Here is a 19,559-nt window from a genome sequence, read left to right as displayed (position 1 = left end):
TTGGCTAAAAGAGTTTGGAAGGATTCAAATTTTGCCAGACAAACCAACAAATAATCAAAAGTTAAATGCATTCATTTTTAATGTTAGCCTTTACCTTTAACCTAATATAATTAGCTCAATGTTTATGAAGCATATTACATTTGCATATAAAATTAACTTTGGCAGTGTTCTCTCACAAGTCATCAACTATAATGTTATTTACTCCCACAACCGACCAGTCTTCTATCACCCCCCTCAACTGCTCCTTCTAACCACTGGGCCTTTTACCAGGTCAGTAAGATGAATGGCAAGGTCAGAAAAGAGTAGCAATGCTTTATTTGACCCACCCCTGGTGGCGCAGTGGTTAAGTGCTTGGCTGCTAACCAAAGGTTGGCAGTTCATATCCAGCAGCCTCTCCTTAGAAACCCTATGGGACAGTTCTAGTCTGTCCTAGAGGGCCGCTATCACTTCAGAATCGACTCAGCAGTAACGGGTTTGGTTTGGTTTAAGCAAGCAGTGAGAAACCCAGAAAAGGAAGAAGGGGAAAAGAGAAGGAAAAAAGGCAACTCTTTTGCTGAAGCAACAAAACACTGAAATTCGTTTTAAAGTCTGATCTAAGCAGCAGTCATTTTGGCCAACTTCTCAGAGGAAAACAGGTTTCCTACCTTTGCTTCGTAAAGAAGAGGCCCATGAAAACATAGCACTCGCTCACCTGCAAAAGCGAAGAAGTACAGGGTTAGTTAACTGCAATTCACCTTTATATAAAGACTTACATGTGAGAGACATCAAACTTATGTATTCGTAGTTGTTGGCTATGGATGTGACCAACAAAAAAACAATTTATTAGAACGCTATCTATTTAAAATCAAACCATCTATCACCTGCTAAGCAAATAAAATCTACGGCAGGTATCTGCTTGGCAGGGTTTGTGTTTAATTGTGTATCTTTTTTTTGCTTTAAAAAAAATGTTTTTTAAATACTTTTCCCCATCTGTTTTACCAGTTTAGGACCTTGTCTTCCACCTAAACACTTACTTCCAACCCCTTTACTGATTAAACTGAGTAAAATATTCTATACATTAAAACTTCAATGTATACCGGGGAGGACTTTTTTTTTTTTTTTTAAGGCGTCCCACTATGTTCATTCCTTCAATGTGTTCAATAACGTCTGGGTGCTAAGGTGCTTCACTAAACAAAAAAATAGGAAAAAAATCTTAACCTTTGGAACTTACAATCTATGTTGAATCTATCATTAAGACTTGCAAAGCTAAATAAAATGAAAGGGGCTGGAATAAGACCTGAAATCACCGCTGCTTAAAGGTGAGAAGAAGTGCATTGTGTTTTGCCAAATTTAAGCCCTGTTCCAAACTTGCTCAGTAGACAAATCATGCAGGCAATTTTCAGCAGTATCTCAGATTACATTTGATTGTAGTAGAAATAGATTTCTCACGCATTAGTTTCAGTCTACTTGGTATCAACAAGCCCGGGGGGCGGGGGGTTCAGAGATAACAAAAGTACTTACAGCTCTCAAATTTTGAGCAATATGGGTTTCACCATTTTTTAATTTACTGTTGCTTTTAAAAACATAGTTTTCGAAACTGACAACTTACAGATGCATCTTTAATGTGAAATAGTTATCGCGCAGCAAATCTGTATATCTTACGGTTACCAGTATTCATTTTTTAACAAAATATTTAACCAGCGCCTTTTGTGTGCTAAGCACTCTCTTTCAGATTAGTAGGGGACACATATATGTAAGCAAATAGTTTGGAACAATCTCCCGGGTTTCAAATTTTAACTATCTTCACAAATTAGTAGTAAGGAGAAGAACGATGTGCTTCTTGGGAGGGTCACAGGGAAGCCAGGGTCCAGGCAAAGGGAAACAACTTAAGCGAGAGATTGGGTGACACTATCAAGAGGACCATGTAAGTAGTTCACTATCATTGCAGCATAGGATAAACATGCAAAACTTGTCATTAAAGTTGCATGTATCATGGAATGTCTCATATATTAAACGTTATAAAGTCTGGATTTTATCCTTCACAGGATTCCCAAAAATGACTGAGAATCTCTTAGAGCAGTTTTTGAAACTATATTATTTTCAAGCCTCATCAGAGACCTGTAATATTAGAATCTCCCAGCGTAGAACCCAGTAACCTTACTTTTAAATACAAGTTCTCCATATACACTATCTGTACAGCGGTATACTCTGAAGAACCCACTGCTAGTGTTTGGCAGGTCTATCCAGAGCGTGTTATTCTGCCAGAAGGGTCCAGAATGCTCCTTAGAAGTGAACGCAGAGAATTCATCTTGCTTACTTTACTTTGGTCATCAGGAAAGACCAATCACTAGAAAAGGATCATACTTGGCAGAGGGCCAACGAAAACAAGGGAAACCTTCAATGAGATGGATTGACACAACAGCCGCAACAATGGACTCAAATACACCAACAGTCATGAAGATGGCACAGGACCTGGCAACATTTCATTCTACCTGGCAGCATTTCATTCTGTTATAAATAAGGTCTCCATGAATCGGAGCCAACTTGACAGCAACTAACAACAACATGCAGAGCTTAATTAAAGCAGAGACTGGAAACAGGGATACCAGTCAAAGACTTCTCCAACAGTCCAGAGGTAAGAACTCAAATCAGTCTGAACCAAAGCCAAAAGCAGTAAGGAGTAAAGGTCAGATAAGGCAAAAATAGAAAAGATTTAGACAGAGTCCCAACCTACTGGGAGCATTAACCAGAACATGAAATGGGGGTTACAGGGTTCAGATCAGTTTTGGACTATGTAACAATGGCTACAGCACATCCAACATGGAAATATCTAGTAAACTGTTAGGTGCACATGTTTGAAGCCGAGGAGAGCTGGGCTGGAGTCATCACTGAATACTGTGGGAAATAATGTGGGGAGACACAGATTAGCTACAGTGCTAATAAGGAGGAGCACCAAAGATCAGATCTGTTTCCTTATTTCACTCTTTAGATACTTTAAACGCGTTCTGAAAATGGGTCTATCAGAGGTTTTGTTTTTGTTCTTTTGGCCGCTGCTACCAAAAATAACTGCACTAAGGCTGAGGTCCTACGACCTCCTACCTGGTCCTGTATTTCTGTTGAGAACAAAATAGAGATGCTGAGGAGAATGACACATGACAACAAATACCTGTTTTTCATGGAAATGGAAAGATCAGTAATTGAGTAAAGAGCAAAACTCTGTACCAGATGTGATTGCTTAATATCTTCCTCTACTCAATCTTTTTTCTCATCCTTTTGAGTATCAAACTACAAAGGAAATTCTACCCAATGCTAAAGTTCAAGGCTGATGAGCTTCCAATTCCTCATCCTCCCACTGGTTTGTGCTTCCTAGGAACATCACTCTCAAGCCAGCATCAGCCAGTCTCTTAATCTCTGACAATGGGGTACACCCCCAAGTTTCCTTTATTCTATGCTTTAATAGACATTCAAGTGAAGACCAAGTCCAGTGCTAAGCAGTCACTGTGTTTAAAAATTGCTTACATAACATACTCTGTATCATCACTGAACAAGAAACCTTCAAGAATCAAGAAAAACAATTAAAAAGGCTATTTCCACATTTTCATAATTCATATCCCTATTGTTTATTTCATAAACTTGACTTTTCCAGTGTTTCAAGATAATTATTAGCATTAATGTTCTTTTACAACCCTCTGAACATGTTTTATAAATAACTACAACTTTTTAAAGATGGTTCTACAATTCAGTATTGACATGAGTAGAAAACACACCTGGAAAAGTGCAGAGACATTCTGCATAACTTTCAAAACCTTACCTGCCCTAACTTTGGTTCCTACTCTTCTCCAATTCACCACTATGGCAATATATGGATTATCGTTTGTTGTTACCACTTACTCTACCATCCCTCAAGCTTAGAACTATCCCATTTCCTCCAGAAAGCCATCGTTGACTGCCAGACCTCAATGGTTCTCCTCCTTCGATATCCTACAGCAGAGATTAACTTTTTCTGCCATGGACCTTTTGACAGTCTTAGAATGTTTTTATATGCATAGAACCAAGTATTACAAAAGAAATCAACTATATCGAAATAGTTACCAAAATACTTTAAATATCGTGTTCTGTGGTATTACATATGCTCCTTATTGCAGTAAACAAGATTTAGCTGTTGATCCAGTAACTACCATAATTTTGAAGTAATGGGGAGTGTAAATGATACATAAAGATATCTTTCACAACTGTAATGTTAGGATGTGAAAGTATCTCTGAGATTTTTGTTGGTAAGAAAGTCACAGTACAGCTAATACTACTATCGGTGTTTTCTTTTGGAGGGGATCTACATTCATAATTGAAATACCCAGTTTTAGTTAGAAGGTAGAAAAAAATTTAAAAAAATTTTTCCCGTCCAAGTTCACGGACCCTCTGAATTCGATAGACTGACTCTAGATTAAGAATTTCTGCTCTAAAGCACCTAGTAAAATAATAAATCCGTAGGAGGTACAGTAGAGTCATAGCTTCTCAAGGCAGAATAGAAGAAGGTAAGGATACTCATCGAAACTTAAACAGCCCAAAAAAACCAATATACTTTATTTGGGGTAGATGCGTTGTTTGTGAGAGTTAAAGAGCTGTCTTTCACTGGAGATCACATTCTAACGCCAGCCAAAAACTTGTCGATCAAAAGCCAATCAATGAAAAATTAATTCAACTTTCAAATTACTGTTAATCAAACGTTATTGCAATTAGTCAAATAACTGCTATGCTTTAAAAACGACATCAAGGCTACAGGGTTTACTATAAATGGAAACACCAATAATACTGCATTAAAGTTCTGTTTTTAAACAAGCAACCGCACAGCAACAGCGCACATTCACATAGAATCTTGGCACTCCGTTCTTACGAAAGCAAAGTGATGCCTCAGGCAACACAAAGCAGATGAAAAGGCTAGTCTTTTTTTTTTTTTTTGTCCCCACCCACCTCGCTGAGGTAAGCGCTAGGGACCTGGTATCCGTATGGTTGTTGTTGATGGGGGCGCTGCATCTGCCCTTAAGCCGCGTCTGCGGACCGGGGCCGAGACGCCAGCGGCCATGACGAGGCGGCCATTTTGAAGCGGCCATTTTACAACGCAGTTCCACCGCCCCGAGGCGCGAAACCCCCCCCCTTCCGCAGCTCGGCGTCGCCACAGAACAGGACCACCTCGGGGTTCCAAGCAAGCCTCGGCCTGCCAACCGTTGGTCGCCCACGCAGCCGGCATCTCCGCAAGACCGCCCGAAACGGCCGCCGTTAACTCCCCTCCCCCCACGCCACATCACTTCCCTTAACGGCCGCCATGGCGCATCCGTCGCCTCCCTACAATAGGCTGCTTTCTCCGCGCCCTTCCTCAGAACAATAACAAACATTGGACTAAGGCTTTGCCACGCGCAAAGCGTTCCACTCTAAACGCCTGCGTAACGCTCTCGTTTCACAAAGCGTCTTTTCCCAATGACGCACGAAAATTATCCTCCGCAATGCGCTTTCTCTGCACAAAGCACTGCCCGCCGCCTTCTCAAGGGGCAGCCGGTACCGCCCCCGACCTCCAAACCTTAACCATCGCAAGCCCGCCTCCCTCTCCTTAGCCGTTAGGTGCATTTTCCCCAAGGGCCCAGACTCACCCTCCTGGAATTTAGGCTTCGGATCCTGCTTCGGCGCCATTTATAAGTGATTCACCGCCTCCTCCTTCTCCCACCACCCCCAACTACCGCCCCCTACTCTCTACCCCACCCAACTCCGCCTCAGACGCGCCGTCAGGCACAGCCAACTCTACATCCTGGGCCCGATTTGCCAGCGCCCGCAGACCTCACAGCACCGCGACCAGCGCAGCCGCAGCTTCAGCCAACGGCTGCCCGCCGCGCACGCGCACCTGCGCCCGCACCGCCCCGGGGCACGCCGGGCTTGGTAGTTCCAAGTCCATAGAGGCGCAAAGGAGTGGGGGGAGGGGCGGGCGTCTCTTCCCCCCGCGCCTTCTCATTCCTCACCGACTGTTCCTCACTTCCCAGCTTCCATTCTCCTGGCCCATCCGGAATTCTTAAAGCCTGGATTTGATTTTGTGTGTTGGTGTTGCAGAGCACCAACAACAAAAGAATGTGAAAGGCTAAATTGCGGAGTCCCATGGGCAAAACAAGGCTGCAATGATGTGGGCGTTGCAGTAGCCTGAGAGAACAGAGCTGCCTCTGAAACTCACTTTCAATAGCTTCTCCAGAGTAGCAGGAAAAATTTAGAGGCAGCTCTGGCGAGAAGCGGGTGGGAAATAGGGTATGCGTCTGGAAGCTCACTGCTGGTTTATTCGGTGGAGCTGATGGCCAGACCCACTCTTCTCCAGCCCCGTTCCTGTGGAAATGAGCGGGAAAATGAAGCGGGACATAACTAGGCATGCTGCGGGATCGAGCTTTGGCTTTTTGAGATCGATGGATTTCTGCCCGCCAAGATTCTTAAGTGAATAATACCAAACAACACCAAAGTCGGGGTTCGGTACCTGCGCTATCATCCGTGCCATTTGTTGTCACCTAATTTCTTTGAGCTATTCTTATTCAGTATACGCACAGTCTAAACAAATGGATTTCTTCTTGTCGTTCCCCAGTTCAAAATGTTCCTAGTTTGCTCAGTTGCAAGATGGGAATGTTAATAGCATCTTCTCAAACGATTTATTATGAGAATTGTATGTAAAGGCTTAGCGTCGTGCCTAACAGTGAATAAGCGCTCATTAAACGTTACCTCGAGGATAAATCCCAAAGTCCTTAGTCTGGCGATTGAGTGCTTCCACAGACAGTCCCCACACTATCTAGAGGGCCTGCACAAATCCTCGTCTTCATGGCTTTCCTAAACCCTCTGAGCGTGCTGTAAACCCCACCAACTCCAAACCACCCTTCATTTATCTGATTCCTATTTCTCCTTCAATCCTACTTTTAATACCATTCCTTCTTTGACCACAGAAACCCACAAAAAAAATCCTCCTTATTTCAGTTAAATATACACCATCTTGTCTCTACTACTCCTTCGGGGCAACTACATTGTTAACTACATGAAAAAATGGGGAAGGGTCTCTGTGACTCCACCCCCCAAAAAAACTGCCCAGTACACTTTTTTTAAATTATTTTTTTGAATAGACTATACCTTTCTAATGAAAAAATTACAAAATATAAAAATAAAGATAATGAAAAGTCTCTTTCCCACCTCAGCCCCAATCTGCCCAGTTCCCCCAACAAAAGTAAGAGCTGCTGTAGTTGTTTGTGTAGTTTCGTTATCCTAGCACCCTTTTTTTGTTCTTTTATTTATATTAAAGTTAAAAATGTTTTAATTACACAAGTAGTACTTGAATATTTGGGTTGTACATGATATAAGAATTCAGAAGTACAGAATACAGGACAAAACTTGAACAGCCCTTTTTACTTCCGCTCGTTTGCCTCCCCACCATTTGGTGTATGCATCTTTCTCAACCCCTTTCTATTGTTTTTTTTTTTTCTTTTACCATAAATGGAGTATACATATTGTTCTGGATCTTCCTCTTTTTTAACTTAATGATAGGGCCTAAAGGTCATTCCACTTACATATAGCTATATCTCACATTTTTAATAGCTCATGACATATCATAGTATAAATATACAATAATTTATCTAACCTCATTTCCACTGCTGGACATTTATGTTGCTTCCAATTTTTGACTATTAGAAGCTTATGTCTTTGAGTTTATATCTTTGTGCACATTGCTGTTACTATTTTAGGACCCCTAGCCAGAATCGACTTGATGGCAACGGGTTACATGTAAAATTACTAGGGCAAAGGGTGTGAGTATTTTAATCTTCCTTATGAAAGGCTTCACCAATTTACGTTTCAACCAGCAATTTAAGAGAGAGCCTGTTTTCTCACATCCTTGCCAAACACGGTATTATCAATCTCTAAAAAGTTATTTTAATATATCAAGAAGTCATGTTGTACAAATGAAGCCAGATACAAAAGAGTATATACTTTATCAATGGTGATAGAAATTAGGATAGTGGTTAACTGGGGTGGAAGGGGAGGTTGATTGGGAAGCGGGTACTAGGGAACTTTGCGGTGCTGGAAATGTTCTATATTTTGAACTAGTATGGTTACATGGGTGTTTACACATGTAAAAATTCATCAAGCTATACACTTACAATTAATGCACTTGACCATATCTACATTATACCTCAATAAAAAGATCTTAAAGTCACTTTTTTTTTTACTTTTTATTATGAAAATTCCAAACACACAAAAGAGTAGAAAGAATAATACAATATCTACCATCTAGATTCAACATAAAGGAATTGTAAATATCTTTCTATGTGTGTGTGTGTGTGTGTGTGTGTGTGTGTGTGTCTGTGTATGTGAAGACATCATGCCCCTTCATCCCTGATTTCTTCAGTACGCATTTCCAAAATATAAAAGTATTCTTCTAATTACCACTATACCATTATCACACCAAACACAATTAACAATAATTCTCTAAAATCATATAACTCACTCTGTATTCAGACTTCCTTAATTGTCGGCAAAATATTTTTATATTTGTTTGCTTTTTTTTTTTCAAAACAAGAACTGTTAAATAATAGTACATTGCATTTGGTTGTTAAATCTGTTTAATCTTTTAAAATCTAGAGCAGAGGTTCTTAACCTGGATACAATGCAAAAGGTCCATGAACTTGGATGGGAAAAAAGTCACATCTTTATTTTCACCAAAATCTAACTGAAATTTAGCATTTCTTTTCATTATGAATGAAGGTAGCGAACTACAGCAGTATTAGCCCAGCCCCTGTGGCTTTGTCACCAATAGAAACTATAGATGTTTTCATGCTGTTACAGCTATTGCAGATATCTCAGAAATATATTTTATATTTATCACTAATTTGAAATAACTAAAAACTAGTAACTAGTTCTCAGACTTGCCAGTAGTTCTTGTTATTTAATGCATTAATAATGAAGCATATATATTATCATATCACATTTTAAAATATTTTTGATAATTGTATTTTAATATAATTTTCTTTACAAATCCTGTTTTTATTGTATGTATTTAAAAACATTATTCTGAATAACAGTTCATTGGCTTTGTCAGTCTCCTGGTCTCCTAGTGGGGGTCCTCGGCACAAAAGTACCCCCCTATACTTTTTAGTAGTAGTATCAGTAATTGTCCATGACATTGGCTTTTTGAGTATCTGACGTTCTGGATTTGTCTGATTATTTACTCATGATGTTACTTAACTTCTCTCCCTTATATTTCCTATAAACTGAAATGAAAGTTAGATCTAAAGACTCGATTAGATTCAAGTTGAATATTTGTTGACTGAATATTGTATAAAACCAAACCCATTATATCAAGTCAATTCTGACTCATAGTCATACCCTACAAGACAGGGTAGAACTATATGACAGAGTAGAACTGCCCTGACAGGGTTTCCAAGGAACAGCCAGTGGATTTGAACTGCTGACATTTTGGATAGCAGCTAAACTCTTTACCACTGTGCCAGCAGGGCTCCACTGGAGAGAATGCAATATGCTGTCAACATAAGGAGTAAGGAGGCACATTATGTCTGCTTATCCAGTTATTAGTGATGCTAAGTTTGATGATTGGGTTAAGGTGGTTAAGACACTTTGTTTTTGCATAATCAAATGCGGTACTTCATTTTACGGAAATTTTCTAACATATACAAAAGTAGAAGGGATAGTACAAATGAACCCTGATATCCATCACTCAGCTTCTATAATTATCAACACATGGCCAATCTTGTCTCATTGGTACTCCCTCATTCTTTCTCCCAAGAAATACATACACACAAATCTCAGAGATCATGTCTATTTCATTCATTAATAATTTAGTATATATCTCCAAAAAATAAGAACTCTTTTTTTAACACAAAACCATTATTATATATAAAAATAAATAATTTCTTAATGTCTTCAAATACCCAGTCAGTATTCAGATTCCCTCAGTTGTCTCATGCATGATTTTTAAGACTGGTTGGTTCAAATCAGGTTCCAAACAAGGTCCACACATTTTATTTGATTGAGACTCCGTCTCTCTGCCTCTCTTTCTTGCCATTTAATAAACTGGACCACAGGGGATTTGCACACGTCCCTAAAATGTTTCATTTATAAATCAATTGAACATAAAGTCTTCAAATATGAGTTCAATGGGAGAATAAAATGTGTTTTATTTGTTAAATCCTTGAATTACGTATTCTTTTAGTACAAATAGTGATAAATCACTAGCCAATATAATAAGTCATCAGCCAGCAGTAAGAAGAAAATATACTTTGAGATCAAGTTCATTTTAAATGTTACTTCTGAAGGAGCTGTGATACTAATTTCCTCACTTCAGCTAAATTTAGGACCACATCAAAAATACCATTGCATTTAGTAAAGGCTTTTGAGGATGAAGGTGACGACAATTATTTGATATAAGGCATAAAAAATACATTTGTTTGCCTGATATGTATGTGAAAGCTTAACAATGAGCAAGAAAGATGGAAGAAGAACTGATGGCTTTGAATTACGGTGTTGGCGAAGAATGTTGAATATACATGGACTGGCAGAAGAATGAACAAATCTGTCTTGGAAGAAGTACAGCCAGAATTTTCCTTAGAGGCAAAGACGGCGAGACTTCATCTCACATACTTTGGACATGTTATCAGGAGGGACCAGTTCCTGGAGAAGGACATCATGCTTGGTAAAATAGCAGGTCAGCGAAAGAGAGGAAGACTCTCAAGGAGATGGATTGACACAGTGGCTGCAACATATAGGCTCAAGCACAACGATTGTGAGAATGGGGCCGGACCAGGCGGTGTTTCGTTCTGTGATACATAGGATCTGTTTTGTTCTGTTGTACATAGGGTCAGTATGAGTTGGAACCCACTTGGTGGCACCTAACAACAAAATACCTTGAAAAATCAAGATTGCCTTCCAGCTGGAATGCTGATCTTCAATTTAAAATGGATATATATTTTCATTGATTTCTCATCAATTTGCCAGTTTGCATTTTCTGACTGGGCTTGCTTCTCTTGAAAAATTCCATTCCACCCCTCTCTGTAATAATGGGGTATTTAGGGACTTTCATTTCTGATGCTGAAATTTTCCATGTTTTACTTCCAAGGACTGAAATTGTATCTTGAATTGATGAGCAAATAATAACATAGAAATTGTGAAGAATGGTTGAGAAATGCTGAGAATGGCTGAAAATATTGAAGATAAAGAATTTGCAACCATCAACATAAAGCAATTTCTGCCCTAAGAAACTGGATACATTTAGGAAAACAGATGAAGGAAAGAGTTATATTTGCTTTGAGATGTGTTTTGAGAGTTCAAAATGACTGAAGGAAAAATTTTGTTTGGATCACTAACTTAAAAAAAAAAAAAAAGTCCTAAAGGCCTGTTCACAATGACTATCTTATTAGCCCATCATTGAACAATCTCACAGTGGTTTAAAACTGTAGCAACAGTCCATAACAATTATTAGCCTTTCCCAAGGACAGAAAACAAATGAATTTACCTAAATTTCAGGATATAAAAATAAGATGCTTAGTAAACCCTGTGAATCGGAGTTGCTCTCCAAACAAGTCTGTAGTATCTCACTGATACCATTAAGTCAAAAATACACATTTCAAATGTTTTGACAAAGAGCACTTCGGCAATATTCATGAACTCTACAATTTCATTACTTTTTACGTCTTCTTATCCCTTAATCTTTGGCATTCTGCTGTCCTTCAAACAGGCCACTCGGTAAAAATATTTTTTACACCAGACAAGCTTTAACTGTGTATTTACAAGATGAAAATATTTTAGTTCGATTTACTAGCTTATAGATTTTTATGTATTGAATTGTGTGAAAATAATAAACTCAGGGGTAAAGTCTCTTATTAACGGTGATTAGAATTCGAAGTGGTTTTTACCATGGAAGGGAACTAATAATTCGAAGTGGTTTTTACCATGGAAGGGAACTAATAAGCAACTGGAGAGGAAAACAGGGAAGTCGCCCAACGTGGGGCTCGAACCCACGACCCTGGGATTAAGAGTCCCATGCTCTACCGACTGAGCTAGCCGGGCAACTGGTTGTGAAAAATTTTCGAGATCCTTTCAAAGGAGAAAGATTACTTTTAACATCTTCCAAGAATTATATTTTGTGTTAAATAATATTTTATAATCTTTTTTTCTTAAAGTTTTTTCCACTGTTCTCAAAATTGTACTTCATTTCTGATTCCGTACCCATAAACTGTTTAATAAAAATGTATAAACGGCCCTCTAGTGGTCAGTATCTTCCAGTTTCCTTAAAGGTAAAGCGGGTACTTGAAGGCAATCCCGCGCTCCCGCTTAGAGAACGGAAGTGAACGTGGGGGTGCGTCCTGTTTACCCTAAATATTGCTGCGGGCAGGAACTCATCTGTCTGCGGCACCGGGGACAAAGAACGTTCTCAAAACTTGCGGGGCCGAATACAAAAACGGACTCAGAGGACTGTTATCCCTACCACCTAGAAACGCTCAGAATTGAAAACAAAGCTACAGAGAGGTAGTTGGCCTCTCGGGAGATTTCTGGGATTTTCTGTGGCACGACGGTGGTCCATCTAAGCCATGCCATACTGTTCACAGAAAAGATTGTAAAAAAGCTAAAGCAGTCTCAGAAATTAATTGAAAATACCACATAGATTTGCACAAACACACACACACACAAAATTAAAAGGTGAAAACTTCCATGCTAGAGATTGATAGAACTTCAGTGTGGGAAGAAGGGACTACTACTCCAAATCTCCTCCCACTAAAAAGAAAGAATTAAGAATTTATTCTGCTTTTCCAGTAGGAACAATAACCAAATAGTTGCAGTTGATGAGGAAAGGCTCTACTTTGCGGGGGGGGGGAGAGGAGAGGGGACAAAATGTAGGTTAGAAAAGGCATAATTTGGCAAACCCTTAACAAGAATTATCGATTGTGGTTAAACAATTACATTCATAGTTGGCAGAGCACTAGATATTTACATAGGGTCAAGAAACACCACATTGGTTACTTTCTAGATGCAAGGGGGCAATCTAAGTGTATAATGGCGAGGTCAGGCTGTCACCACCCCAATCCAGGAGTTAGTTTGAGCGTCACTATGGGTCGGAATGGGCTCAATGGCAATGGGGTTTTTTAATGTTTTACTAGTCATCAACAAGATGGTGTGTCTTCAGTAGTGATACAATACGAAGTACACAAATCATTAGTAACGTATTTATTCTAGCCAAAAAATGCTTTACTTTCCATCAATCTTTAGATATTAATTCCAGTTTATGAGAAATAAAGAGGATAGAAGAGCAAAATGAATGACACCACAAGGAAGCAATGAGACAAAATAAGAAAGTGGGAAATTTTGCAGGACAACTGGTTTGCTGTTTTCAACAAGTAAGCTATATATATATATATATTTGTTATGTTTATATTTATATATTTCTGCTAGATTAAAAGAGACACAAGGGCCATAATAATCAGATGCAATAGGTGTTCCTGGATTGAATACTGTTGTTCTGACCAAACGAGCTATAAAAGAGATTTTGGTGTAAACTAGAGAAATTTGAATATCATCTGAATATTAGATAAGATGAGAATTTACTGTAATGGAAAAGTGGAGACGTTTGATTTTAAAAAGCCAGTTGCAGAATAAAATGTATAAAGTATTAATGGTTGATAACTGAGTGGTGATAATCTGAGATTTTTTACTTTTCTTTTTGCTTGTCTTTATTTTCTAATTTTCTACAATGCATATGTATACTTCTGCAGTAATAAAAAGATTGAAAAGTAGGCAAGAAATTAAAAAGTAAAGTAACACAAGGTAGAACTTTAAAATATGGCTAACAATTAGGTGTACAGAAATGAGAACCCAGAAGTTCTGGGTACTTCTTTTATATAAGTGGACTGTAAATCTGGCCCAAAGCTTTTTAGCAGTCAAGGTGAAAAGGGAAAGCTGGTTAGTTATGCAGTTCATAGTGTCCTTAAGATGAAGTCATTTAAATCGCATCAACTCCTTGGACTCCAGACCAGAAAGAGACAAAGCTATACAAATATTGTTATTCAGAAATGAATGTACTGGGACCAGAGACCTGGATGTTTGTTCCTTTGGAATTTTTATAATGCAGCCCTCTGTTTCTTCGTCTGCAAAATGTCAGGGGCAGGGGGGATGGTAGTGACAGGGAGAGGGTTAAGAGAAAGGAGAGCTTTAGGAGATCTCTAAGGAGCCTCTCGCCTATTATGGATTGAATTGTATCTCCCCAAAAGTATGTGCTGGAATCCTAACCTCTATACTTGTGCATGTAATCCTATCTGTAAATACAATTTTCTTTGGTATGCTAATGAGTCCTATCAGCGTAAGGTGTGTGTGCTAAACATAATCACTTCTGAGTTATAAAGAGCAGCATAGACACAGACATAAGCGAACACAAACAGGCAAGATAGATGCCACAAGGAACCAGGATTGCAGAAGCTGAAATAGACAAGAATCAACTGTGGGAGCCTTCCCCTAGAGCCAGTATCCTGAGTTCGGACTTCTAGCCTCCTCAACTGTGATACAATAAATTTATGTTCTTTAAAATCACCCACTTGTGGTATTTCTGATACAGCAGCACTAAGAAACTAAGACACAGCCCTGTAGCTCATGAATTGGTAACCACCTAGAACCCTAGACACAAGGGCTTGTCTCTCTTTAGAGTCTCTTTGCATGCAAGGACGAAAGCGCTTCTTCTTCCTAAGAGGCACAACTTGACTTACGCTAGGTGTTGGGCTTGGGGAGGCCTGGGAGTGAAAGATGTGGGATGGGTGGCCAAAGTTGCACAGGCTGGTGGCACAGCTGGAGCCCCTCACCATCTCACACCAGCGTTTCCTCTCCCCCGACACCTTCTCAGTTCATGACTCAGAAAGAAGGGAGTGAAGCCAGGGTCTAGGCTAGCCTAAAACACAAAAACACTTGAAATTTCAAGTAAGGAAATTTCATTTGAAGGAACTGTACTATTGTCTAGTGTCATCATGGAGACAGCTGAGAACCATGTAGATCCTTGTATGCTCATCTCCTCCCCTCCGCCCCCTACATACCAACTGCAGCTAAACCAGACTCCTCAGTGTCGGAGACCTCTGTAGCCAGCACAAGCTTTCTGATATTTCCCCTAAAGCTCTCCAAGGTTGTCCACTGCCTTGAGATGAAGTCCAACTTCCAAACTCCTTAATAAGGCTTACTAGGCTTGCCTGGTCTACCTTCAGCCAACTCCTCCAGCCTCACCAGTTGCTAACCTCCACCTGCACTCAATGCCCCACCCACACTGAGCCACTGCAAAGAGCAAAGCTATGCACTTTCAAGCCTCCAGGATGCCAAGGGTACTTCTGTCTTAGCTCACCCCCCACTTCCCATTCTCAATTCCTTCATCTTGGAAGATACTGTTCAGGAGGTACTTCCCCCAGGTAGGCTTTACTGCCTACCAGGACAGCTTACACGTTGTCCTTTATGCACTCACGGTCAACTGTACTGCTTTCTGACTCAACACTGCTCCTCTGCTGTGATTAGTGCAGAGTTCAAGCACACACAGACACTGGCTGAAGACTACTCTAGAGCAGCTAGACCACTCATTATTCATGTGACTCTGAAAACTAACTAGCTACTTCATAGGGGTGTTGTGAGGACTGAATGAATGGATGTGTGTGGCACATGCTGCCTAGCATATAGCACACTTGGCTTCTCCATCAGTCATGAGTTCAGTAGGACAAGAACTTGTTTTCCAACCTTGGTGGGTGCCCATTAAGTGAGCAGCATTGGGCCATGTGCTTTCCTCCAATTGTAGCATTCACATCAAGTAGATAGCATTATAGATCACATGAGGCTTGATTGCCAAGTGGGATCCATGGGCACTGTGGAGTGAGGACTAAGGCAACAGCCTGGAAGGCAGGGACAGGCCACCCTGCTGCCCAAGCTAGTGCTGCCTACATACTCAGAGAATACAGGAGAAATAAATAGTTGTTCTTGCCATGGGCCTTCAGCAGGAAAAAGAATGGGCACCTTCCCGATCGTGGAAACAACAGCTCATGGAAACACAGGCTGCTGTGTCCCAGGACCTTAGGGCTCTAGGCTCCTGGCACTTGCAGAGGGACTTCCTAACTGCAGAATCTCCTTAAGTTTTTGCACAGGTCTTATGGGGGCAAACCTGGGAAGGCAGTGAGATTTGTCCTCCCTTTCTGGTAACATACTCTTCTCTCCAGTCATAGTCAATCCCCAATGGACCTGAGCCCCCAGCCTGGCCTACAGATACTATCTGCCTCCCAAACAAAATCCAATTTACTTAGCTCCCTGGTCTCGGCTAGCTGGTCACATTGGAGAACTCCCGATAAATCTAATTCTCTCTCAAGTGTTAATGGCTGAAAAAAATGCCTCCTTCACAGCTCTTCCAAATATAGAAGAAGGAACACTTTCCGACTAATTCTATTCTTAAACAAAAGAAGTGTAAAACATATACACTGAAAGCTAAAAATATATATTGTTGAAAGAAATTAAAGAAGACCTAAATAAGTGGAAAGACAGACCACGTTCTTGGATCGGGAAACTTAATACTGCTAAGATGCCAACACTCCCTAAATTGATCTACAGATATAGCATAATCCCTATAAAAATTCCAGGTATGTTTTTTTTCAAATATTGACAAGCCAATCCTAAAATTCATATGGAAATGCAAGGGACATAGAATAGTCAAAACAAAAGAGGAACAAAATTGTAGGAATTATACTTCCATCAGTTGATGAATGGATAAACAAAAGGTGGTATATTATACATGCAATGGAATAAAAAGGATTAAAATACAGATAATGCTGCAACATGGAGGAACCTTGAAAATATGCTGAGTGAAAGCAGTCAGTCACAAAAGACCACATATTGCATAATTCCATTTATATGAAATGTTCATAATAGGCAAGTCTATAGGAAAGGATGCGAAGTGACTGCTAATAGGTAATGGGGTTTCTTTTTGGGGTAATGAAAAGGTTCTAAAATTCGATAGTGGTAATGGTTGCACCTCCACACATCTGTCAGCTTGTCGTACTGTGGTGGCTTGGGTGTTGCTGTGATGCTGGAAGCTATGCCACCGGTATTTCAAATACAGCAAGGTCACCCATGGTGAACAGGTTTCAGCAGAGCTTCCAGACTGCAAAAGATTTCTTTTAACTGTTAAAAGTAAAGACGTCACTTTGGGGACTAAGGTGCGCCTAACCCAAACCATGGTATTGTCTATCTCCTAATAGCACGTGAAAGCTGGACAATGAGTAAGGAAGACCGAAGATGAATTGACACCTTTGAATTATGGTGTTGGGAAAGAATATTGAATATACCAGGGACTGCCAGAAGAATGAACAAATCTCTCTTGGAAGAAGTACAGCCAGAATGCTTCTTAGAAGCAAGGATGGTGAAACTTCAACTCATGCACTTTGGACATGTTATCAGGAGGGATCAGTCCCTGGAGAAGGGCATCATGGGTGGTAAAGTAGAGGGTCAACAAAAAAAAGGAAAATCCTCAGTGAGATGGACTGATACAGTGGTTGCAACAGTCGGCTCAAGCACAACAATGATTGTGAAGATGGCTCGGGACTGGGCAGTGTTTCGTTCTAGGGTCACTGTGAGTCGGAACCGACTCGATAGCACCTAACAAATACAACAACAATGGTTGCACAATCCTGTGAACATACCAAGAACCACTGAATTGTACAGCTTAAAGGGGTAAAATTTATGGTATGTGAATTATATCTGAATAAAGCTGCTGTTAAAAACAGAAGAAGCAATGGTAAGACAGGATTATAACAACTGAGATATATTATAAATGTTTAAGTTGCAAGATGAGTGTCTGCTTTTTGCAACTTGTCAGTGTGTTCAATGATAGAATACACAACTGTATTTGGAAAAAAGTCAAATGTCCAAAGTCTAGATGTCCAAAATGCCTTTTGGGATCTGGGGCAGTTGGGCCTCGCCTGGCACCCGTTGCATGAAGCTCTGGTTCCAGCCCTGCTCCTAATTTGCTGTATGATGTCAGGCAGGTTTTCTTCCCTTTCTGGGCCCCAGATGCTTCATAACTAGGAGACTGACATAAAAAGATCCTGTAGGGCTGTGCCTCCTCTGGTGTCCTGAGATTTTTAACCTTCCCCACTGACTGATGACCAGCTTTCAGAGCTCTGGGTGGATTTCCAGGCCACTCCCACCCAGGCCCCAAATGCCATCCCTTCAGGATGAAAGGATAGAAAGAAAACTGTGAGCTCCGTTTGCTCACAATGGTGCCATTGTGCCCAGCAGAGCCTCTTTGCTGTTTTCAGCTGTCTTCCAGATTCATATCCATTCCCTAGCTCTGAAAGGGGTGGGCAGCGAGGTGAGTGAAATGCTGAGAAGCAAGCCAAGCACACTTAGCAAGTACTTCATAGTAACAGCTGCCATCTGTGGAGGCACTTCAAATCCTAAAAGGACCTTAGGCTCAGCTGGGTAAAATAACTTGTCCAAGGCCACACGGTAAACAAGTGGTAGAGCTGATCTTTACACATAGGCCTGGGCAGTCACTTCCTCCCGTGCCTTTTCCTGTTTTCCATGTCCCAGGCACTTGCCTACGTACTGTATATGTGTTAACTCATTTAAGCCTCACGACAATTCTGGGAAGAAGGTAGACTTACTATTCTCATGTGTGTCATTGAGTCAATTCCCACACAGAGCAACCTTATAGGACAGAGTAGAATTGCCCCACAGGGTTTCCTAGGGTTTCCAGGGCTGTAATCTTTATGAAGGCAGACTGCCACATCTTTCTTCCAGGGAGTGGCTGATGGGTGCGGACTGCAGACCTTTCAGTAGCAGGTGAGCCGTTAACCACTGTGCCACAGGGCTTCTTATTGCACCAGAATGGCTCCTTTTATTATCATCATAAGGATAAAGAAACTGAGGCACAGAGTGGCTAAGTGAGTTGCTCAAGGTCACACAGCTAATGAATGGCAAAGCTGGAACTTAGGGCCGCCTGGCTCTAGCATCCACACTCTCACCATAATGTACCAGTCAGTTGACAAGTGCATGAATGTGACCTTTTGTTTTCTGGGGCTTATGAAGCATTTCTTGGTTGGTTCAAAAGAGATTTAAGTATGGTTTCAAGGGCTCAGGTGTCTGGGTCTGTCATTGACTGGACTCAAGAGTCAGATGGATGCAGGAAGGGGCCAAGAGGACAAGTGAAACTGGAGTTCTCATGTCTGATCTTCCACTGTCAGGAACATAGGCCCAGGATCGCCAGCTCTTCTGACTTTATTTTAAAAAGAACCAGAAATCTGAATTTTAAGTGAACACTGTTGATTATTTTTTCTTTCTCATTTTTTAAAAATTGTGCTTTAAGTACAAGTTTACAGCTCAAGTTAGTTTCTCATACAAAAATTTATACACACATTGTTATGTGACCCTAGTTGCTCTCTCCATAATGTGACAGCACACTCCTTTCCACCCCGGATTTCCCGTGTCCATTCAACCAGCTCCTGACCCTCTCTGCCTTCTCATCTTGCCTCTGGACAGGGGCTGCTCATTTGGTCTCATGT

At 40.5% G+C, this 19,559-nt stretch overlaps 1 protein-coding gene and 1 non-coding gene across 3 annotated transcripts in view; both read right to left on the bottom strand.

Moving 5' to 3' along the window:
• MORF4L1 (mortality factor 4 like 1) overlaps nucleotides 1-5,898 on the bottom strand; it is a 29,686-nt gene extending 23,788 nt beyond the window's left edge. For both annotated transcript variants that reach the window (XM_004387479.2, XM_004387480.2), the window contains exons 1-2: nucleotides 5,622-5,898; nucleotides 645-691 (exon numbers count right to left, since the gene is read on the bottom strand). In XM_004387479.2, coding sequence (XP_004387536.1) covers nucleotides 645-691; nucleotides 5,622-5,661 — 87 coding nt within the window. In that variant the 5' untranslated portion in view covers nucleotides 5,662-5,898. The remainder of the gene's footprint in view (nucleotides 1-644; nucleotides 692-5,621) is intronic.
• A 6,092-nt stretch (nucleotides 5,899-11,990) lies between these two features.
• TRNAK-CUU (transfer RNA lysine (anticodon CUU)) lies at nucleotides 11,991-12,063 on the bottom strand. The gene has a single exon. It is a non-coding gene; the product is annotated as a tRNA-Lys (tRNA).
• Nucleotides 12,064-19,559: the final 7,496 nt, after the last annotated feature.

Source organism: Trichechus manatus, unplaced genomic scaffold (genome assembly GCF_000243295.1).
Source record: "Trichechus manatus latirostris isolate Lorelei unplaced genomic scaffold, TriManLat1.0 scaffold00186, whole genome shotgun sequence".
NCBI lineage: Eukaryota > Metazoa > Chordata > Mammalia > Sirenia > Trichechidae > Trichechus > Trichechus manatus.
The sequence above is the reverse complement of the archived record's forward strand: the minus strand, read 5'-3'. Positions and strand labels throughout refer to the sequence as shown.